The sequence below is a fragment of the Staurois parvus genome, unplaced genomic scaffold (assembly GCF_062004578.1).
Source record: "Staurois parvus isolate SC_StPar_1 unplaced genomic scaffold, SC_StPar_1.0 ptg000818l, whole genome shotgun sequence".
NCBI classification, from domain to species: domain Eukaryota; kingdom Metazoa; phylum Chordata; class Amphibia; order Anura; family Ranidae; genus Staurois; species Staurois parvus.
The window spans coordinates 7,222,422-7,237,856 of NW_028318614.1; the positions used below are offsets into that span (position 1 = coordinate 7,222,422).

General features: G+C 43.3%; 1 protein-coding gene across 1 annotated transcript in view; it reads left to right on the plus strand.

Moving 5' to 3' along the window:
* VWCE (von Willebrand factor C and EGF domains) overlaps window positions 1–15,435 on the plus strand; it is a 132,039-nt gene that overhangs the window by 92,133 nt on the left and 24,471 nt on the right. The window contains exons 19-26 of the mRNA XM_089654996.1: window positions 2,515–2,611; window positions 4,277–4,359; window positions 6,850–6,940; window positions 7,009–7,091; window positions 8,778–8,868; window positions 9,305–9,387; window positions 11,890–11,965; window positions 12,046–12,861. Coding sequence (XP_089511122.1) covers window positions 2,515–2,611; window positions 4,277–4,359; window positions 6,850–6,940; window positions 7,009–7,091; window positions 8,778–8,868; window positions 9,305–9,387; window positions 11,890–11,965; window positions 12,046–12,861 — 1,420 coding nt within the window. The remainder of the gene's footprint in view (window positions 1–2,514; window positions 2,612–4,276; window positions 4,360–6,849; window positions 6,941–7,008; window positions 7,092–8,777; window positions 8,869–9,304; window positions 9,388–11,889; window positions 11,966–12,045; window positions 12,862–15,435) is intronic.

Consider the following 15,435-nt stretch of genomic DNA (forward strand, 5'->3'; position numbering starts at 1 on the left):
CACTAGGCTCCCTTACATCAGACTCCTAGCTTCCTGGAGCCCCTGTCAGACTCCTCTACCCCTGTTGGAGATACCTGGTAGTTGCGACCTGGTACCGGAGCGCTCCAAGTCCATCCACACCATCAGGGGCCCTGGTGAACAAGTGCTCCAGTGCTTAGACTCCGCACGCTGGGGAGGCTCTACCGGGGGACTGATAGAGGTGCTGTCAGGCGGTCCCTTACACCGTGGGAGTGTATGAGTTTGCCAAGGGAGGAGGTGTAGATGGAGAAGAGAAGGGGTCCAAGGACAGAGCCCTGGGGGACCCCAACAGAGAGGGGGAGGGAAGAGGAGGTGGCGCCGTTGTAGGAAACGCTGAAGGAGCGTTGGGATAGATAGGACGAGAACCAAGAGAGAGCGGTGTCTCTGATGCCAAGGGAGAGTAGTTTATTAAGGAGGAGGGGGTGGTCGACTGTGTCAAAAGCCGCAGAGAGGTCTAGGAGGAGGAGGACAGAGTAGTCGCCTTTGGCTTTGGCGGTTAGTAGATCGTTGGTGATTTTGAGGAGGGCAGTTTCGGTGGAGTGTAGGGGACGGAAGCCGGACTGTAGTGGGTCAAGGAGGTTGTTGTCAGTTAGGTGGGCGCTTAGGCGATCGTAGACCAAGCGCTCAAGGAGCTTGGACATGAGTGGCAGCAGGGAAATTGGTCTGAGGTTGTTGGATCATGGATTTTGTAGGATTATAGTCAGTTGTACGATTAACCATTTATACCAAGCAGATGCTAATGATCATCAATTTCATATGTAGGCTGAAACGCATTCATTAGTGGAAACAGAAACAGCTGTGTAGGAGGCTTAAAACTAGGTGAGGAACAGCCAAACTCTGCTACCAAGGTGAGGTTGTGGAAGAACGTTTTATGTCACAGGTCATACACCATGGTAAGACTGAGCACAGCAAAAAGACACAAGGTAGTTCTGCTGCATCAGCAGGGTCTCTGCCAGACAAAGATTTCAAAGCAGACTGGGGTTTCAAGATGTTCTGTTCAAGCTCTTTTGAAGACACAAAGACACTAGCAATGTTGAGGACCGTAGATGCGGTGGTCAGCCAAGGAAACTTAATGTAGCAGATGAAAGACATATCATGCTTACTTCCCTTCGATGTCGTAAAATGTCCAGCAGTGCCATCAGCACAGAACAGGCAGAAAATAGTGGGGCCCAGGTACAACTATCTACTGCCTGGAGAAGTCTGACCAGAAGTGGTCGGCATGGAAGAATGATGACCAAAAAGCCATACCTCCAACATGGAAACAAGGCCAAGACAATCAACTATGCATGAAAACGTAGGACCTAGGGCGCACAAAAATGGCAGCAGGTGCTCTGGACTGATGAGTCAAAAGCTGAAATATTTGGCTGTAGCAAAAGGCAGTTTGTTAACCGAAGGGATGGAGAGTGGTACAATAATGAGTGTCTGCAGGCAACAGGGAAGTATGGCGGAGGTTCCTTGCAAGTTTGGGGCTGCATTTCTGCAAATGGAGTTGGAGATTTGGTCAGGATCAATGGTGTCCTCAATGCTGAAAAAATACAGGCAGATACCTATCCTTCACGCCACACCATCAGGGAGGGCTGTAATTGAATGCAAATTTATTCTGCAGCAGGACAATGACCCCAAACATACAGCTAATGTTATTAAGAACTAACTTCAGCATAAAGAAGAACAAGGAGTCCTGGAAGTGATGATCTGGCCCCCACAGAACCCTGATCTTAACATCTTCGAGTCTATTTGGGATTACATGAAGAGACAGAAAGATTTGAGGCAGCCTACAACCACAGAAGATCATGGTTAGTCCTCCAAGATGTTTGGATCAACCTACCTGCCGAATGTTTTCAAAAACTGTGTGCAAGTATACCTAGAAGATATGATGCTGTTTTGGAGGCAAAGGGTGGTCACACCAAATAATACTTTGATTTGTATTTCTCTACTGTTCATTTACTTTTCATTTTGTTAATTTAAAAAAAAGAAATCTTAACACTTTTATTTAAGTGAATGGTTTGCATTTTGCCAATGGATGCAAAACATTCTCTGATTGGATGCAGCAGGGCAGCTGCTTGACACATTACCGAAAAGCTAATGGTGATCACTGGAGCAGCTGTGTGTACTACAGTGATTCTCAGCTTCTAGGGTGATCCTACAGGTATGGTAATTGCATTGTTATATAGGTCCAAGCTATACTAATCAAACGTGAAAACAAAATGTAAAATCCTCCTTACCTAGAATTCTTCTTTACTAAACATTCAATTGACCCCAAACCATTATAGTTTTTATTCATATTAAATGTGTTAATAATGTGATTGTGCATTTTAAATAATTATGTGTGCTTTCCCTTGCTACTAGCATACAGTACCTGCACTTTTCAGGCCTATATTATCGTCTTACTCCCAACACTTACTGTCCTGTAGTAGTCACACAGTTATCATTAACCTATTACAAGTTTTGTTAAAGCTCACAATATTTGATAACTATATCTTATATTGTTTTATTTAGGCAGACAGCACCATTGTGTGTAAGAAAACAGACTGCGTGGAGACTTGTCCCCATCCCATCGTTGTGCCTGGACAATGCTGCCCTGACTGCTCAGCAGGTAACTGCAGTTACGTTGACTTAATTTAATGAGACACTCCTGCTTATGGCATGGTGGCTACACTCAGAAATAATGACCTTCCTCTGGCCCCCTAAGTTCATTTTCTTTAGAAAGCAGCCATAGAATAGAAAAGCCTGTTCCTTCCAGCAGTGTTGCCAACAGACAATCAGTAAAAACCAGGCACTTCCTGCCCGTAAATACCCATAACAGGTGCCAGTGAAAAGGGCGATGGCTCAGGTTGCATGCGCAGTTCCCGAGCAACCAAAGACCATGATCTGAGTGTGTTTGGCTGATGTCACCGGGGGGGGCGGGAGGGTCTGACAGAGGGTATGGTTTCAAGGCGAGCGTGGTGACATTATGGCACATTTCCCTCCACATCACACGAGCCACTAAAACACCCAGTAGCCGAGTGGCTGGTGCCAGACTTGGAGCAGGGCCTTGTGTGACTGACAGACTGACCCCTGTCTGCAGGCAGCAGTGGCCAGCTGGACAGACTGAAATGAGTGAGTTGGACCATCATGGACCCAGGTGTTAACCTGGGTAGTGCATGCTGAAAAGTTAATATACTTGCCTCAGTTGCTTGGGGAGTGGGGACTGAACAGCAGTGAAGACTCTATACAAAGAGGAATGGGTGGGTGCTGACTCTGAGTTGGGTACTGCTAAGCCTGAGCTGGAGGTCTGGGGCTGGGTACTAAGAGTTTAATACCTTTATTCTGTTGACAGGTAATAAATGGTTAAAGCACACATAGGAAGGCAGGTCACATTATATATACTGTCTGCAGACAGGTCACTGAGAGTGAGAGGTTAACTCTTATAAGATAGGGAACTGAGGGGTAAATGCTTCTTCTCCTGCTGATCATTCAGAGGAATAAGCACATACAATGGAGACTTGCCACTGGTGGGTTAATTCACATAAAATGCAGTATTGTAGGTGTAAACCTGGCTAGAGAGCTCTGTATACTAAAGAGGTACAGTACCTCACTGCTGGTATGGATATTGGGGAGTGATGTGTGTTCTGGAGGTAGAATACAGATGAGAGACCAATCTGACCATCTCTTATAGCATGTCCCCCAGTCTCTGCCCATCTCTTGTAGCTTGTCCCCCAGTCTCTGACCATCTCTTGTAGCTTGTCCCCCAGTCTCTGACCATCTCTTGTAGCTTGTCCCCCAGTCTCTGACCATCTCTTGTAGCTTGTCCCCCAGTCTCTGACCATCTCTTGTAGCTTGTCCCCCAGTCTCTGACCATCTCTTGTAGCTTGTCCCCCAGTCTCTGACCATCTCTTGTAGCTTGTCCCCCAATCTCTGACCATCTCTTGTAGCTTGTCCCCCAGTCTCTGACCATCTATTGTAGCTTGTCCCCCAGTCTCTGACCATCTATTGTAGCTTGTCCCCCAGTCTCTGACCATCTATTGTAGCTTGTCCCCCAGTCTCTGACCATCTCTTGTAGCTTGTCCCCCAGTCTCTGACCATCTCTTGTAGCTTGTCCCCCAGTCTCTGACCATCTCTTGTAGCTTGTCCCCCAGTCTCTGACCATCTCTTGTAGAAGGTCCCCATATGTCACACCACTCCCTACTTTAGGTAGTTATCTTCTTGTTGCTGTCTACCTTGAAAGTGTGCTTAGGGCACTTTCAGTACTGTGTTATAATTGATTCCTGATATCTTGAAGGTTGCTCGTATGGGCGAAGAACATACAGAAATAATGAGAGCTTTCCATCCACTTCAGATCCATGTCTCACCTGCATCTGTCTGGTAAGGAATGTTTGGGAGAGCAATTTTCTTGGATTGGCTGCTGCATTTCCCAAATCTGCAGGGCTATATGAGTCAGTAATAGCATTTACTACTGGCAGTAACTTTCAGCACTCTAACATCAATATATATTAAAGAGATGATGCCCATCTAGTAGTTAAATCTTTTATTGGAAAAAAAGATTTAATTTTTCATGAAACCCTAGGCTAACAGAATTCAGCAATATTTGTGTAAGAGTAGGCTCAATTTAATCTGGCCATTCACTGATTGAAATTCAGTTGGTTTAGCAGGGACTGGATGAATATCGAAAGGCCATGCTGAAAATCCTTAAGGCTAGGTTCAAAACTCATCAAAAACGCTGGATAAAACGCAGCAAAAATGCAATACATGCTTTTCTGCTACGTTTTCATTGAAGTCTATAGAAAAAAAACACAACTTTTTGCATTCAAAAAAGTCCCTGACCCTTTCCAAAAAACACCCCAGGTGAATACGCACAGGTGAGAACATGTCCCAAAGGAAATCATGTTAAATGGACTGTAATGCAGAACCGCAAAATGCTGCAGAAAATGCATAGGTGTGAACCTAGGGTTAGTGATCAACAACTGCAGCCACTAATTAGTGTATTCTGATAGCACTGGGTGAAAAAGGAACACAGCAGGGCGCTAGGTCAGCGTGAGTAAAAACACTAGAACTTTATTCAAAGAGCACTTGCATTTTGCATTTTGCATTCAAAGAGACTCAGCATCCTGGGTCAGTGCAGTGTGCAGAGACAGCTCTCCCCAGGGTAGTGAAGCTGACAATCGCTGCAAGCCATGAAGAAAGACCCACTGGAGATGGAAGTCTGCGTCATCTCTCCGTGAGTTCCCGACGGATGGCCGGGGTTACTGACAGGTGCTGTGAGTGACAGGTGGGTGGGCCGCAACGTGTTTCAGAGTCTTCGCCTCCTTTATCAAGCAGGCCCTCCCCTTGGGCAGAGGGAAATAAATAGGCTGTCAGATCAGCAAAAAACAATTAGAAGGAGCAGTGGGAGGAGTCAAAAACCGGAGAAAGGAAAAAGACCACAAGGGGACAAGAATTTTTAAAATAAAAAACAAAAAATGGATCAGAGAAAAAAGACCGCAAGGGGCAATAATTAAAAATCAATGCCAAACTAGATCAGTGTAATGTGACGGTCAAATGATGACCAAAATACTTTAAAAAAGATAGGCAAAGGAAACAAAATAAGTCATCATTTGACTGTCATATTGCACTGATCCAGTTTGGCATTGATTTTTAATTATTACCCCCTAGGCATGAAACAATTTTATTTTGAGCAGAAAACACTTCTAAGACCTGCAAAACTCATTTATACACTTGAAAGTATATTAATTTCTTGTTTACCCCTAACCTTGACATAGCCACATATTGTAAATCCAATCCGAATCCTGGCCTTAATGTCTATATATTGTATACTATCATGCCCATACTAGCAGCCAAAATCAAAAAAGTCAAGTGATTAAATCTTTGGTGACTACTTGCAGCATGTTAAATTACTGCCAACTGTGCCAAAATCTGCTCAACAAATTGAATTCAACTATGGCATGTAGGAACAAAGTTATATTAAAGGAGAAATTCCACTTTCTGAACATGTTACATGTTACCCCTGTATTTGGGGTCTAACATGTTCAGCTACATCCCCTCACACCCCCAATCCCCCCTTCTTGGTGACAGCGGGCGGGGGATCCTCTCCCAGCACCCACTGTCATGTTCTGAAAATGGCTCTGCCCGTACAGCCACATCATTCTTTTACAAGAATTTGCAAATGAAAAAACTACAAGTCCCATCTTACACTGCGGCAGACTGACTTGTAGTATTAATGGGCCACCAGCATGCTGATCAGCATGCTCATAGTCCGTTAGTTGGAGAGAGAATGTGCATGAGCCTGAAATTGCACCTGTGATCTGCTGATCGTGGATGCAATACTTTGTAGGCTCCTGTATAAAGAAATAAATGCAAATTTTTTAACCTGCAAAAAATGTGCATTTATTTTATATTTTTTTGTAAAAAGTAAACTTAACTGTTAAAGGTAAATTATACGAACAGACATATGAAGGCTGGTATTGTTGACTACCAGTTTCCTTGCTGTCTCTGGATTAGATACTTTGGGTCACTGGCTCGCAAGTAAGTATGTGGCCACTAATCTCAGAAATTGGTGTACCAAGTCACTGGATCATAATATTGAAGCTACTGTTTCAGCATGATAGCCAAGCAACAAGAATTTTGAAATGAAGAGTTAGGGAGTGGCAGTCATCTTGTTTCTCAATACAGATTTCCTTTACAGGGTAGTAAGGAGCCATACTTACTAATGATTTTCAGCTACAGTAATGCTGTATATGTTTCTAGGAACTAATTTGAAAAACACCTGTTTGACCAATGACAGTATCTTGGCCTGTAACCCATTGAAGTCTGTATGATCCTAGAATTTTTCATAGATAGTATTTTTATTCTTTGCAGATGGGCACAGTGGCCTGCTCTCCCATTGAATGTGCACTCAACTGCACCTACCCCTTCCATGATGAGGGAGAGTGTTGTCCTATGTGCCGAGGTAAGAACTTGACAGGTCTTTCTCTTAGTTGTGAACATCTTCATATACTAATGTTTGTGTCACTGCAGACTGCACTTATGAAGGGAGGAAAGTGTTAAACCATCAGACGTTTTCACTGGAAAGCGAGCCCTGCACTCAGTGCACCTGCCAGGTAAGCTTTAATAAAGGGAAAGCTGGAAGAATAGGAAACCTACAAGCATTACATTTGGGTCTTGTCCATTATCTAATCTGACTTCAACACTTAATGGTTGCATGCACTTATTTGGGGTGCATTTACCAAAGCCAAATAGGTTGTTCACTTTGTAAGAGAAGTTGTACTTTACAAAGGAATTTTCCCCAGAGTTTAGTGAATATGGTTACATTTTACTTAGTACAGAACCCAAGAGAAACATCAATGTTTGGGTATTCTTTACAATGTTTTACAGTACAAAATGTTGTAGTAAAAAACAGTGACTCAGAAACAAAAAAGATCCTCTTCAGGTCAACCATATACTGTATATTATTTAATACATTTATCTCACAATAATTACCAGCTTATGTTCTGTATTTTCTACTAGAAAGGACAGTGGGAGGGGAGTATAAAGCTTAGATCACACTTACCCCATTATTGTCTTTTCTAAGTTATATATTTCCAGAAAACTGCAGAAAAGGTGCAGCGGTACCACGAGCTCAGGGCTTTCAGTTTCTGTACGCTACTTCTGTTCCTGGTATGTTCTGAATGAATTAGTCACTTCAAAAAGCAGTCCTATACACTTCCATAGCATGCATGCAGATCACCAGAGGCAACTCTTACATTTTTAAAAAGCTTCAGCACATCAGCACAGGGATCAGAATATAAGGATGTTTCTTAGCTTCCAGCATAAGGTCATCTATGAAGAACAAGTCAGATAAGACCTTTATGTCCATTAAAAACCTTTTATTGTGTATGTAGAGTATAAGAGTTACTGTTTAAACTGAATCCCAGATATGGATATTTTTGCATAGTTACATTGGACCAGCATGGACCAATGTACATGTGCAAACAGTATTTTATACCTGGCTGATCCCTATGGAAGTCAAGAATCGGTGTAGTAGTCATAGCTACTACAGTAATTCTTGCTATCTTCATGTCCTTGACACTAATCAGAGAAAACCTTGCGTTTTCCTCAATGAATGCAAAACGTTTTCTGATTTGATGAGGTAGAGATGTGGGGCAGTGACATCATGTTCTTTACCTCCTTCAGTTAGAGAATGCCTTGCATTCATTGAAAAAAAAATCTAAGAGATTCTCTGAATGGCACCTATACTGAGGAACAACCCCGTTTTCACTATGCAGTAGGGCAGTTGGGACCCAGAAGATAGCAAGGATCACTGTAGTAGCTTTGGCTTATCTGATTACACTGGGATCAGCCAGGTATAGAATGTGTACTGTATACTTACAATTGGCAAAGCTGGACCAATGTAACAATTCACTGACACCAATTATGGGGCACAATTCATCACAATGACACCAAAGATGGGACACAATTCTCCCAATGACACCAACAATGGGTCACCACTCCTCACACTGACACCAATGAAGGGTAAAGGTTTATTCCCACTGACGTTGGGACCTTTTCTCCTCCCAATGGCCACAGTCTGTCCCCCCTAGAGTCTGAAGGACAGTAAACTGGCCCTTTGTTTAGAACATTTATAGAGCCCTGCTATAGAGCATGAGAAGCAGGATTCAAGTATTTTTTTACGAAAGTACTGTAGAGCATGAGAAGCACAAAGAATTTTGTTTCATGTGTTGGGATGCAGTTGTAAAGAGCAAACTGTACTATAGAATATTAAATTAACTTGTCATGTATGTTACCAGGATGGAGAAGTGCAATGTGAAGCCATCTCCTGCTCCGCTACCTGCTCTCATCCATATATTTTTCCTGGAGAATGTTGTGCTACTTGTGAAGGTACCATTTTCAACCATTGTCATTTTCTTTCCTATTTTGCAGCAGTTTCATTTTTAAAAATTTTCAGGTAATGTGAATTGTGTTCCATTGCATAACGTACACTGTTATGTTAGATGCTATCAATAGCAAGTAGTTAGTCACGTTAAAATGGATTTGTTCTGTAATGTTGAAAGATGTTTTGACACTAATCAAACAGCATCCAACTAGCTTCATGAGTTCTAATTAGAGCTGAGATGAGGAACGAAACATTCTTTTCAACATTAGGGAAAATTATTCTTCAACATTACAGAAGAAGTTCAGACAAATGTGGTGAATGTGAATATTACTAGCTACTTTATATTGTGATCTGAATAAATCAGAACCTTCACAGATAAAATGTCATCTAATATTACCTTTAAAATGAATTTTAATTTTATTTTACATCACTCTATACCAGAATGTGCCTTTGAAGGACATGTGTTGGAGAATGGAGGGTCATATATCTTGAAGTCTGACCCATGTGTTGTGTGCCATTGTTATGTAAGTGGTTTCCTTTTTCTTTCTTTGCCTAAATAGAAATGATGTCTATTCTATTTATTTATTTTATTTTATTACAGGTACTTATATAGCGCCATCAATTTACGCAGCACTTTACATATATATTGTACATTCTGTTCCTAACCTCGAACACCACTATGGAACTCATTCACTCCCTTATTATATCTCGCCTTGACTACTGTAACTCCCTCCTCAGCCTACCTCATCGCAGGCTATCCCCACTCCAGTCCATCATGAATGCTGCTGCCAGACTCATTCACCTTACTAAATGCTCTGTATCTGCCATCCCTCTCTGCCAATCCCTCCACTGGCTTCCAATTGCCCAACGGATAAAATTCAAAACACTGATGTAAAAAGCCGTTCATAACTCTGCCCCTAACTACATCACCGACCTTGTCTCTAAATACCACCCAAACCGTACTCTCCACTCCTCACAAGACCTCCTACTCTCTAGCTCCCTTGTCTCCTCCTCCCATGCTCATCTCCAGGATTTCTCAAGGGTTTCACCCATCCTCTTGAACTCCCTACCCCAATATATCAGGCTATCTCCTACTCTGCTCACTTTTAGGCGCACTCTGAAAACCCATCTCTTCAGGGAAGCCTACCCCAACCACAGCTAATATTGGAATCCTCTACTCTTCCTACCACTCCATCCCCCACAGCTAATTACCTCTTCTACCACTATCCCCTCCCTCCTAGATTGTAAACTTCAAGGAGCAGGGCCCTCTAATCCCTCTTGTATTGAACTGTATTGTTACTGTACTGTCTCCCTCCTAATGTAAAGCGCTGAGCAAACTGTCGGCGCTATATAAGTCCTGTATAATAATAATACATTCACATCAGTCCCTAACTCTCAAGGGGCGTACAATCTAAGGTCCCTAACTTACATTCATACATAAACAAACTAGGGCTAATTTAGACAGGATCCAGTTAACCTACCAGCATGTCTTTGGACCGTTGGAAGAAACTGGAGTACCTGGAGGAAACCCACGCAGACACAGGGAGAACATGCAAACTCCAGGCAGGTGGTGCCGTGACTGGGATCCTTCAGTGTGTAAAATAAAAATTAGACCTAGGTTCCAGCACTGCATGTCACAATGCTCCTGTCAGGAATGGACTCACCACTGGTGGTGGGACTCACCTGCCATGTGGGCTGCAGTACCAGGGCTGGCCAGCAGGTGCTCTCAGCAGCCAGAAGCTCACTCCTGCAATCAAGTCATCACCTGAGGCTGATTGCAGGAGGTGTATTTAAGGAGTGGCCAGGCCTGCAGTCAGTGCCTTGGTGTATGTTTCCCATGAGCCCCTGTACCTGCATCCTGTCTACTTCCTGCCTGATCCTGTTTCTGCTTTGATCCTGACTCTGAACGAACTCCGCCTGTCCTGACCTCAGCTATTCCTGACCACTCTTCTGCCTGCTCCTTTGTGTCTTGTCTGCCCGATGGTTCCTGACCCGGCCTGCCTGACCACTTCATCTCACCAGCCCTGACTGCTCTTGTCTGTGTTCATTCCGTTATCAGTTGGAGGTTTGGTTTTGTTATATTGTACGTTTATATTTGTGTATAACCTTTAATAAATTATATTGTTACACCATACTTGAGCCTGCGTTTCCCTGTGTCAGTTCACACACCTCTGGTCATACCCGGAGCCCTGACAGCTCCATTCTAAACCACACATTTCCTATAAATTCCTTGCTCAAATGGTCAGCAGACTCGGATTGAATAGGTACGCTATTTGCGAGATTAAAATTACAATATAGATAGGACCTATGAAGTATTTAAATGCTGATGAGGTCAGCAGCTTTGTTGTGCTCCACATTGTATATTAACCTGTAAATTCAGCCCCAAATTAAAGAGACTCTGTTGTCAACTTGTGCAAACACCAAGATTGCAGGTAAACAGAGAATAAAGTATTTAAAATGTTTACTTGCAGTGTGCTTCCTTTCTATAAGCATTGATTATTCACATTTTTATTGTGTCTTGAATTTGGTAGAACATTTGACTACTCCAGGAGGAGTCATTTCCCTAGCACAGTCCCCTACCCCCTTGCCTGTCACAGCCTTCTTTTCTTCTGGGAGTTCCTATTTATTTGCCCAGCTCCTGCACCCCTACCCTCACCTCCCTACATAAGCTTTTTATGTAGCTGCCAGAGGAGGAGTATAGAGGGTCATTTGAGTCTGCTGGGGCTGCTGACATTTGCATCCAAGACGGTGGCCTCCAGCAGCAGTCTCTGAGCTATTGGATGTCTACACAGGGGAAGTTTTATAAAATATGTTAAAATAAATAATCCGATGACAGGATCTCTAAGTCACCACAATAAGGATAAAATGGGTAATATAAAATATCTGTGTATATTGTGAAACTGTACAATTTATATGATCCCAAAAATGAGGCGAGCAAAGATATAGTATATTTGCAATACAGAGTATGTTCATTACTTTTTGCCTCAGGAGAACGTGGCTTCAGTTGTCCCATCTTCTTTCCATAGGCAGGAGATGTGCAATGTGAAGAGAGTGAAGATTCCTGTACTCCTTGTGAGCAGAAGTCTCAGGATTGTCAGAATGGTATGTTTACTATACTTACCAGACTTCAAAGAAAGTCTTCCTCTAGATTTCCACATTTGTTGTATTTGTGTATTTTACAGAAGTCTCAGAACCCCTCAACTCTAAGCAACTACAATATTCTCCACAAGATCCTGGACAAGTCAACGTTCCACTGAAGATACTAAGTGCCACTAAATCTCCAACATTTGGCCGTCTGTCCTTATCACAAAAGCTGCTTACGAGAAGAATCCTGGTTACTACAGTGCCGTCTTCTCCTTTCTCTAGTTCTGTGCCCTCAGATCATGTCTCTCACTCAGAATCAGTGTCTGCTCTACAGCATCAACTAAATTCAAATACTGTGCCATATATACAAATCCATCCTCTGCCAACTGGTGAAGAAAAGATCTCTGTTCATTCTAAAGATTATGTTCACATGTCTTCTACTCCTTCTGGTATTTCTGTCTCACCTTCATTTCCCGGTCAACCAGTTCCTACTTCAGATACTATTAAGGATACAACAAGCCATCCTACCTCAAGCTGGTCACATTGGAATTTTCATTCTAACTTATTTTCTGATAGCCAAACTCCGACATCTGCTACTGTAATGGATGCATCTCTCTTTCCAGTAACAACTTCTACCTCTGGCCATCCTCTGGACCATATCCCTTCATCTTCCCCCCAAGTAGTGAAAAAAGCTACTACAAAAGATGTTCTCATGCCCTCACATGATCATGGAACATTACCACCTTCACTGAATGACAGTCATACACTTTTAAATACATCTAAAGTTGCAGAGGGGACTGTCCCGACAACAAGGAACACTGATTTTGTTTACCAATTAGCAGACGGTGAAAAACTTTCATTTGAAAAAACTGAAGATGCTAAGGAGACAGATTATGAATTGAGACTCCTAACAGGTAAGATTCATTAAAAAAAAAAAATCAAATTTTATAAAAAATAATTAATTCCAATCTTTCTTATCAACCATAAACTAGGAGGAAGCTCTGTTTTTAGACACTTTTTTTATAAAGGACATATATTGAGATCCATAAATTAGGTTGGGAGAGTTCCCTATATATCCTGTCCCAGTGACACCAGGAAAAGAGCATGAGAAGAAATGGAATAGAGAGGTTCAAAATGGCACAGAGATAGGAAAAGCAGAGTGCAATAAAAACCTGACATGTTTTACTCCATCCCCACTTTACTAAATAAATGTGCTTTTGCTGCTATGTCTGTCCCTAGCATCTGTTTATTGATTCAGATTCGGAATACTTTATTAATCATGAAGGGAAATTATTATCAAAAGGATATCCCTCTCCTCAATAAGGATACAATGAAAACTTGGCAGAAGTTCAAAACCTCCCCTTCTGCAGAAAGCTAAGATTTGGGCTAGATTTGGGTTTAGTATTTAAGATCATAGCAAACAAGGCCGGTGCTACTACGAGGCAAAATTAGGCAGCCATGACCACTGGTTTTCCTATTCTCTGTCATGGCCCGATCCTGGGGGGTGCTGGGGCGGGCCACACCTCTCCCAGATTTCAGTTGGTTCCCCCCCAGACTGGTCTTTCCATGGATGCTGTGCCTGGCCACTGAGTGCCCTCCCCCAGCCCCGCAATCATGGCTAGGACAAGGGGAAAGCAGCCTGGAGCAGTGAAGCCTGCAAAGGAGAAATGACAGGAGTGAGCCGAGAAGTGCGGGCTGTGATCTTCTCTCCTGTCAGTAGAGCGATCCTCCATAAAGCAGATGACACAGGATCACTCTTACATGTCCAGTGTTTGATTCAGTCACTGGCTCCCTGCTGCCAAGAGATGAGCGGCCATTGGAGGAGATAGGGGGTAGGGTAATCAAACTGTGCACAGCCCAATGCAACAGTGATCCTGTGTTATCTGCTGTATGGATGATGGATCCAATGGCAGGAGAGAAAGCACAGCATAACCTGCACCTCTATCTGGTTTCCCGCCTGTAAGTGGGGGTGGAGCTTACAGGCAGGGGAAACTGCACAATGAAAGGAGCATGGGGGGAGAGTAACAATCATTTGTGCAGGAGGGGGGATGGGGGCTATTTGTGCTGGGGAGGGTAATGGGGATAATGGGGAGGTTGGGAGATATTTTCTTAGGAGAAGGAATGAGGGGAAATGTGCTAGGAGTAGGAGGGAGGTTTGGGGGGGGGGGGTCAGTTGGGCCTAGTTCTAAAATGAATGGGTAATTCATGTTGGAAGAGGGGATTGGGGGGAATTTGCGCTGGGATAGGTGGATTGGGGGGAATTTGTGTTAGGAGGGGTGATTGGGGAGGGGGAATTGTGCTAGGAGGGGGAGGAGTGGGAAGGAAGGATTTGTGCTGGGAAGGATAATTTGTTTTGCTAGGAGGAGGGATTTAGGGGGATCTGTGCTAGAAGGCGGGATTTGGGGGTTTATGCTAGGAGGGAGGATTTGGGGGAGAGGATTTGTGCTAGAGTGGAAAATTTGAGGGAAAAGAGGATATGTACTAGGAGGGTGAAGTAAAACTACAGGTGAAGTTTTTTTTCTCCTTGGGGGAGGGGGTCTTGCCTAGGGTGTAAAATAGTCTAGCACCGGCCCTGATTGCAAATGCTCATGTTTTTAAAAATAACAAGCAAGTTTCTACTTTTCTGCTCTGTGCAATAGAGTTGCACAGAGTGACTCCAAACCTTCCCTTCTTGGACCCCCCCTGCTGATGTTCCTCCCCTCCACCAAGTGCCCCCACAGAAAGCCACTTTCTATGGAGGCACTTGTGCAGGCTCGCTCTCGAGCCTTGCTGTCTGCATCTATTGACATAGACTTTGGGACTTGGTCTCGCTCCCTTGTCACTGGCTTTGATTGACAGATTGCCTCAGCAAAGCCCGAGAGAACAGGAAGTGAGGGGACAGGAGAGCTGCAGATGTGCATAGTGCTAGATCGAATGAAGTCTTAGATATGTATGTCTGTGTGTGTTGAATGCAATAAGGTAAAACATTTTTAGGCTTTATAATCTCTTTAAGTGGGTCTTGGGAGAGATCCCATTGTAATTCATCAGACATTGCAATATTGTTATATACTGTACATTGCTGATCAGTTACCTATTATACCATTGTTATTGCTGTGATGTCAGTGGGCTGGAGTAATATATTTCTTCATCTGAAAGAAAGGCGCCCCCTTTGGGATAAAGTTTACATTAGGAATAACATGTACACTAAGGATGTGGTTCATGGTGCATTTAGCCACTTCTTCAAGATTAGCATTGACAGATTTTCTTGCAATTACCGTTATCCAGAATGCCAGCTACACTAGTGTAACCTGTCCAATTTAGGAGGGTTAGTTGGGAATGCATCATTTTGCCAGTCAGCATTGTTCATGCATTGAGAACAAGAAAATTGAATAGGTGAGCCAAATCCAAGTCCTGGCCACCAGGACCCCACTGCACATAGCGGCTGTGATGCCCCGTGCTGCCAGTGTAGCAGTCCATACACCACATTACACAGCCACGGAGCGTTTATC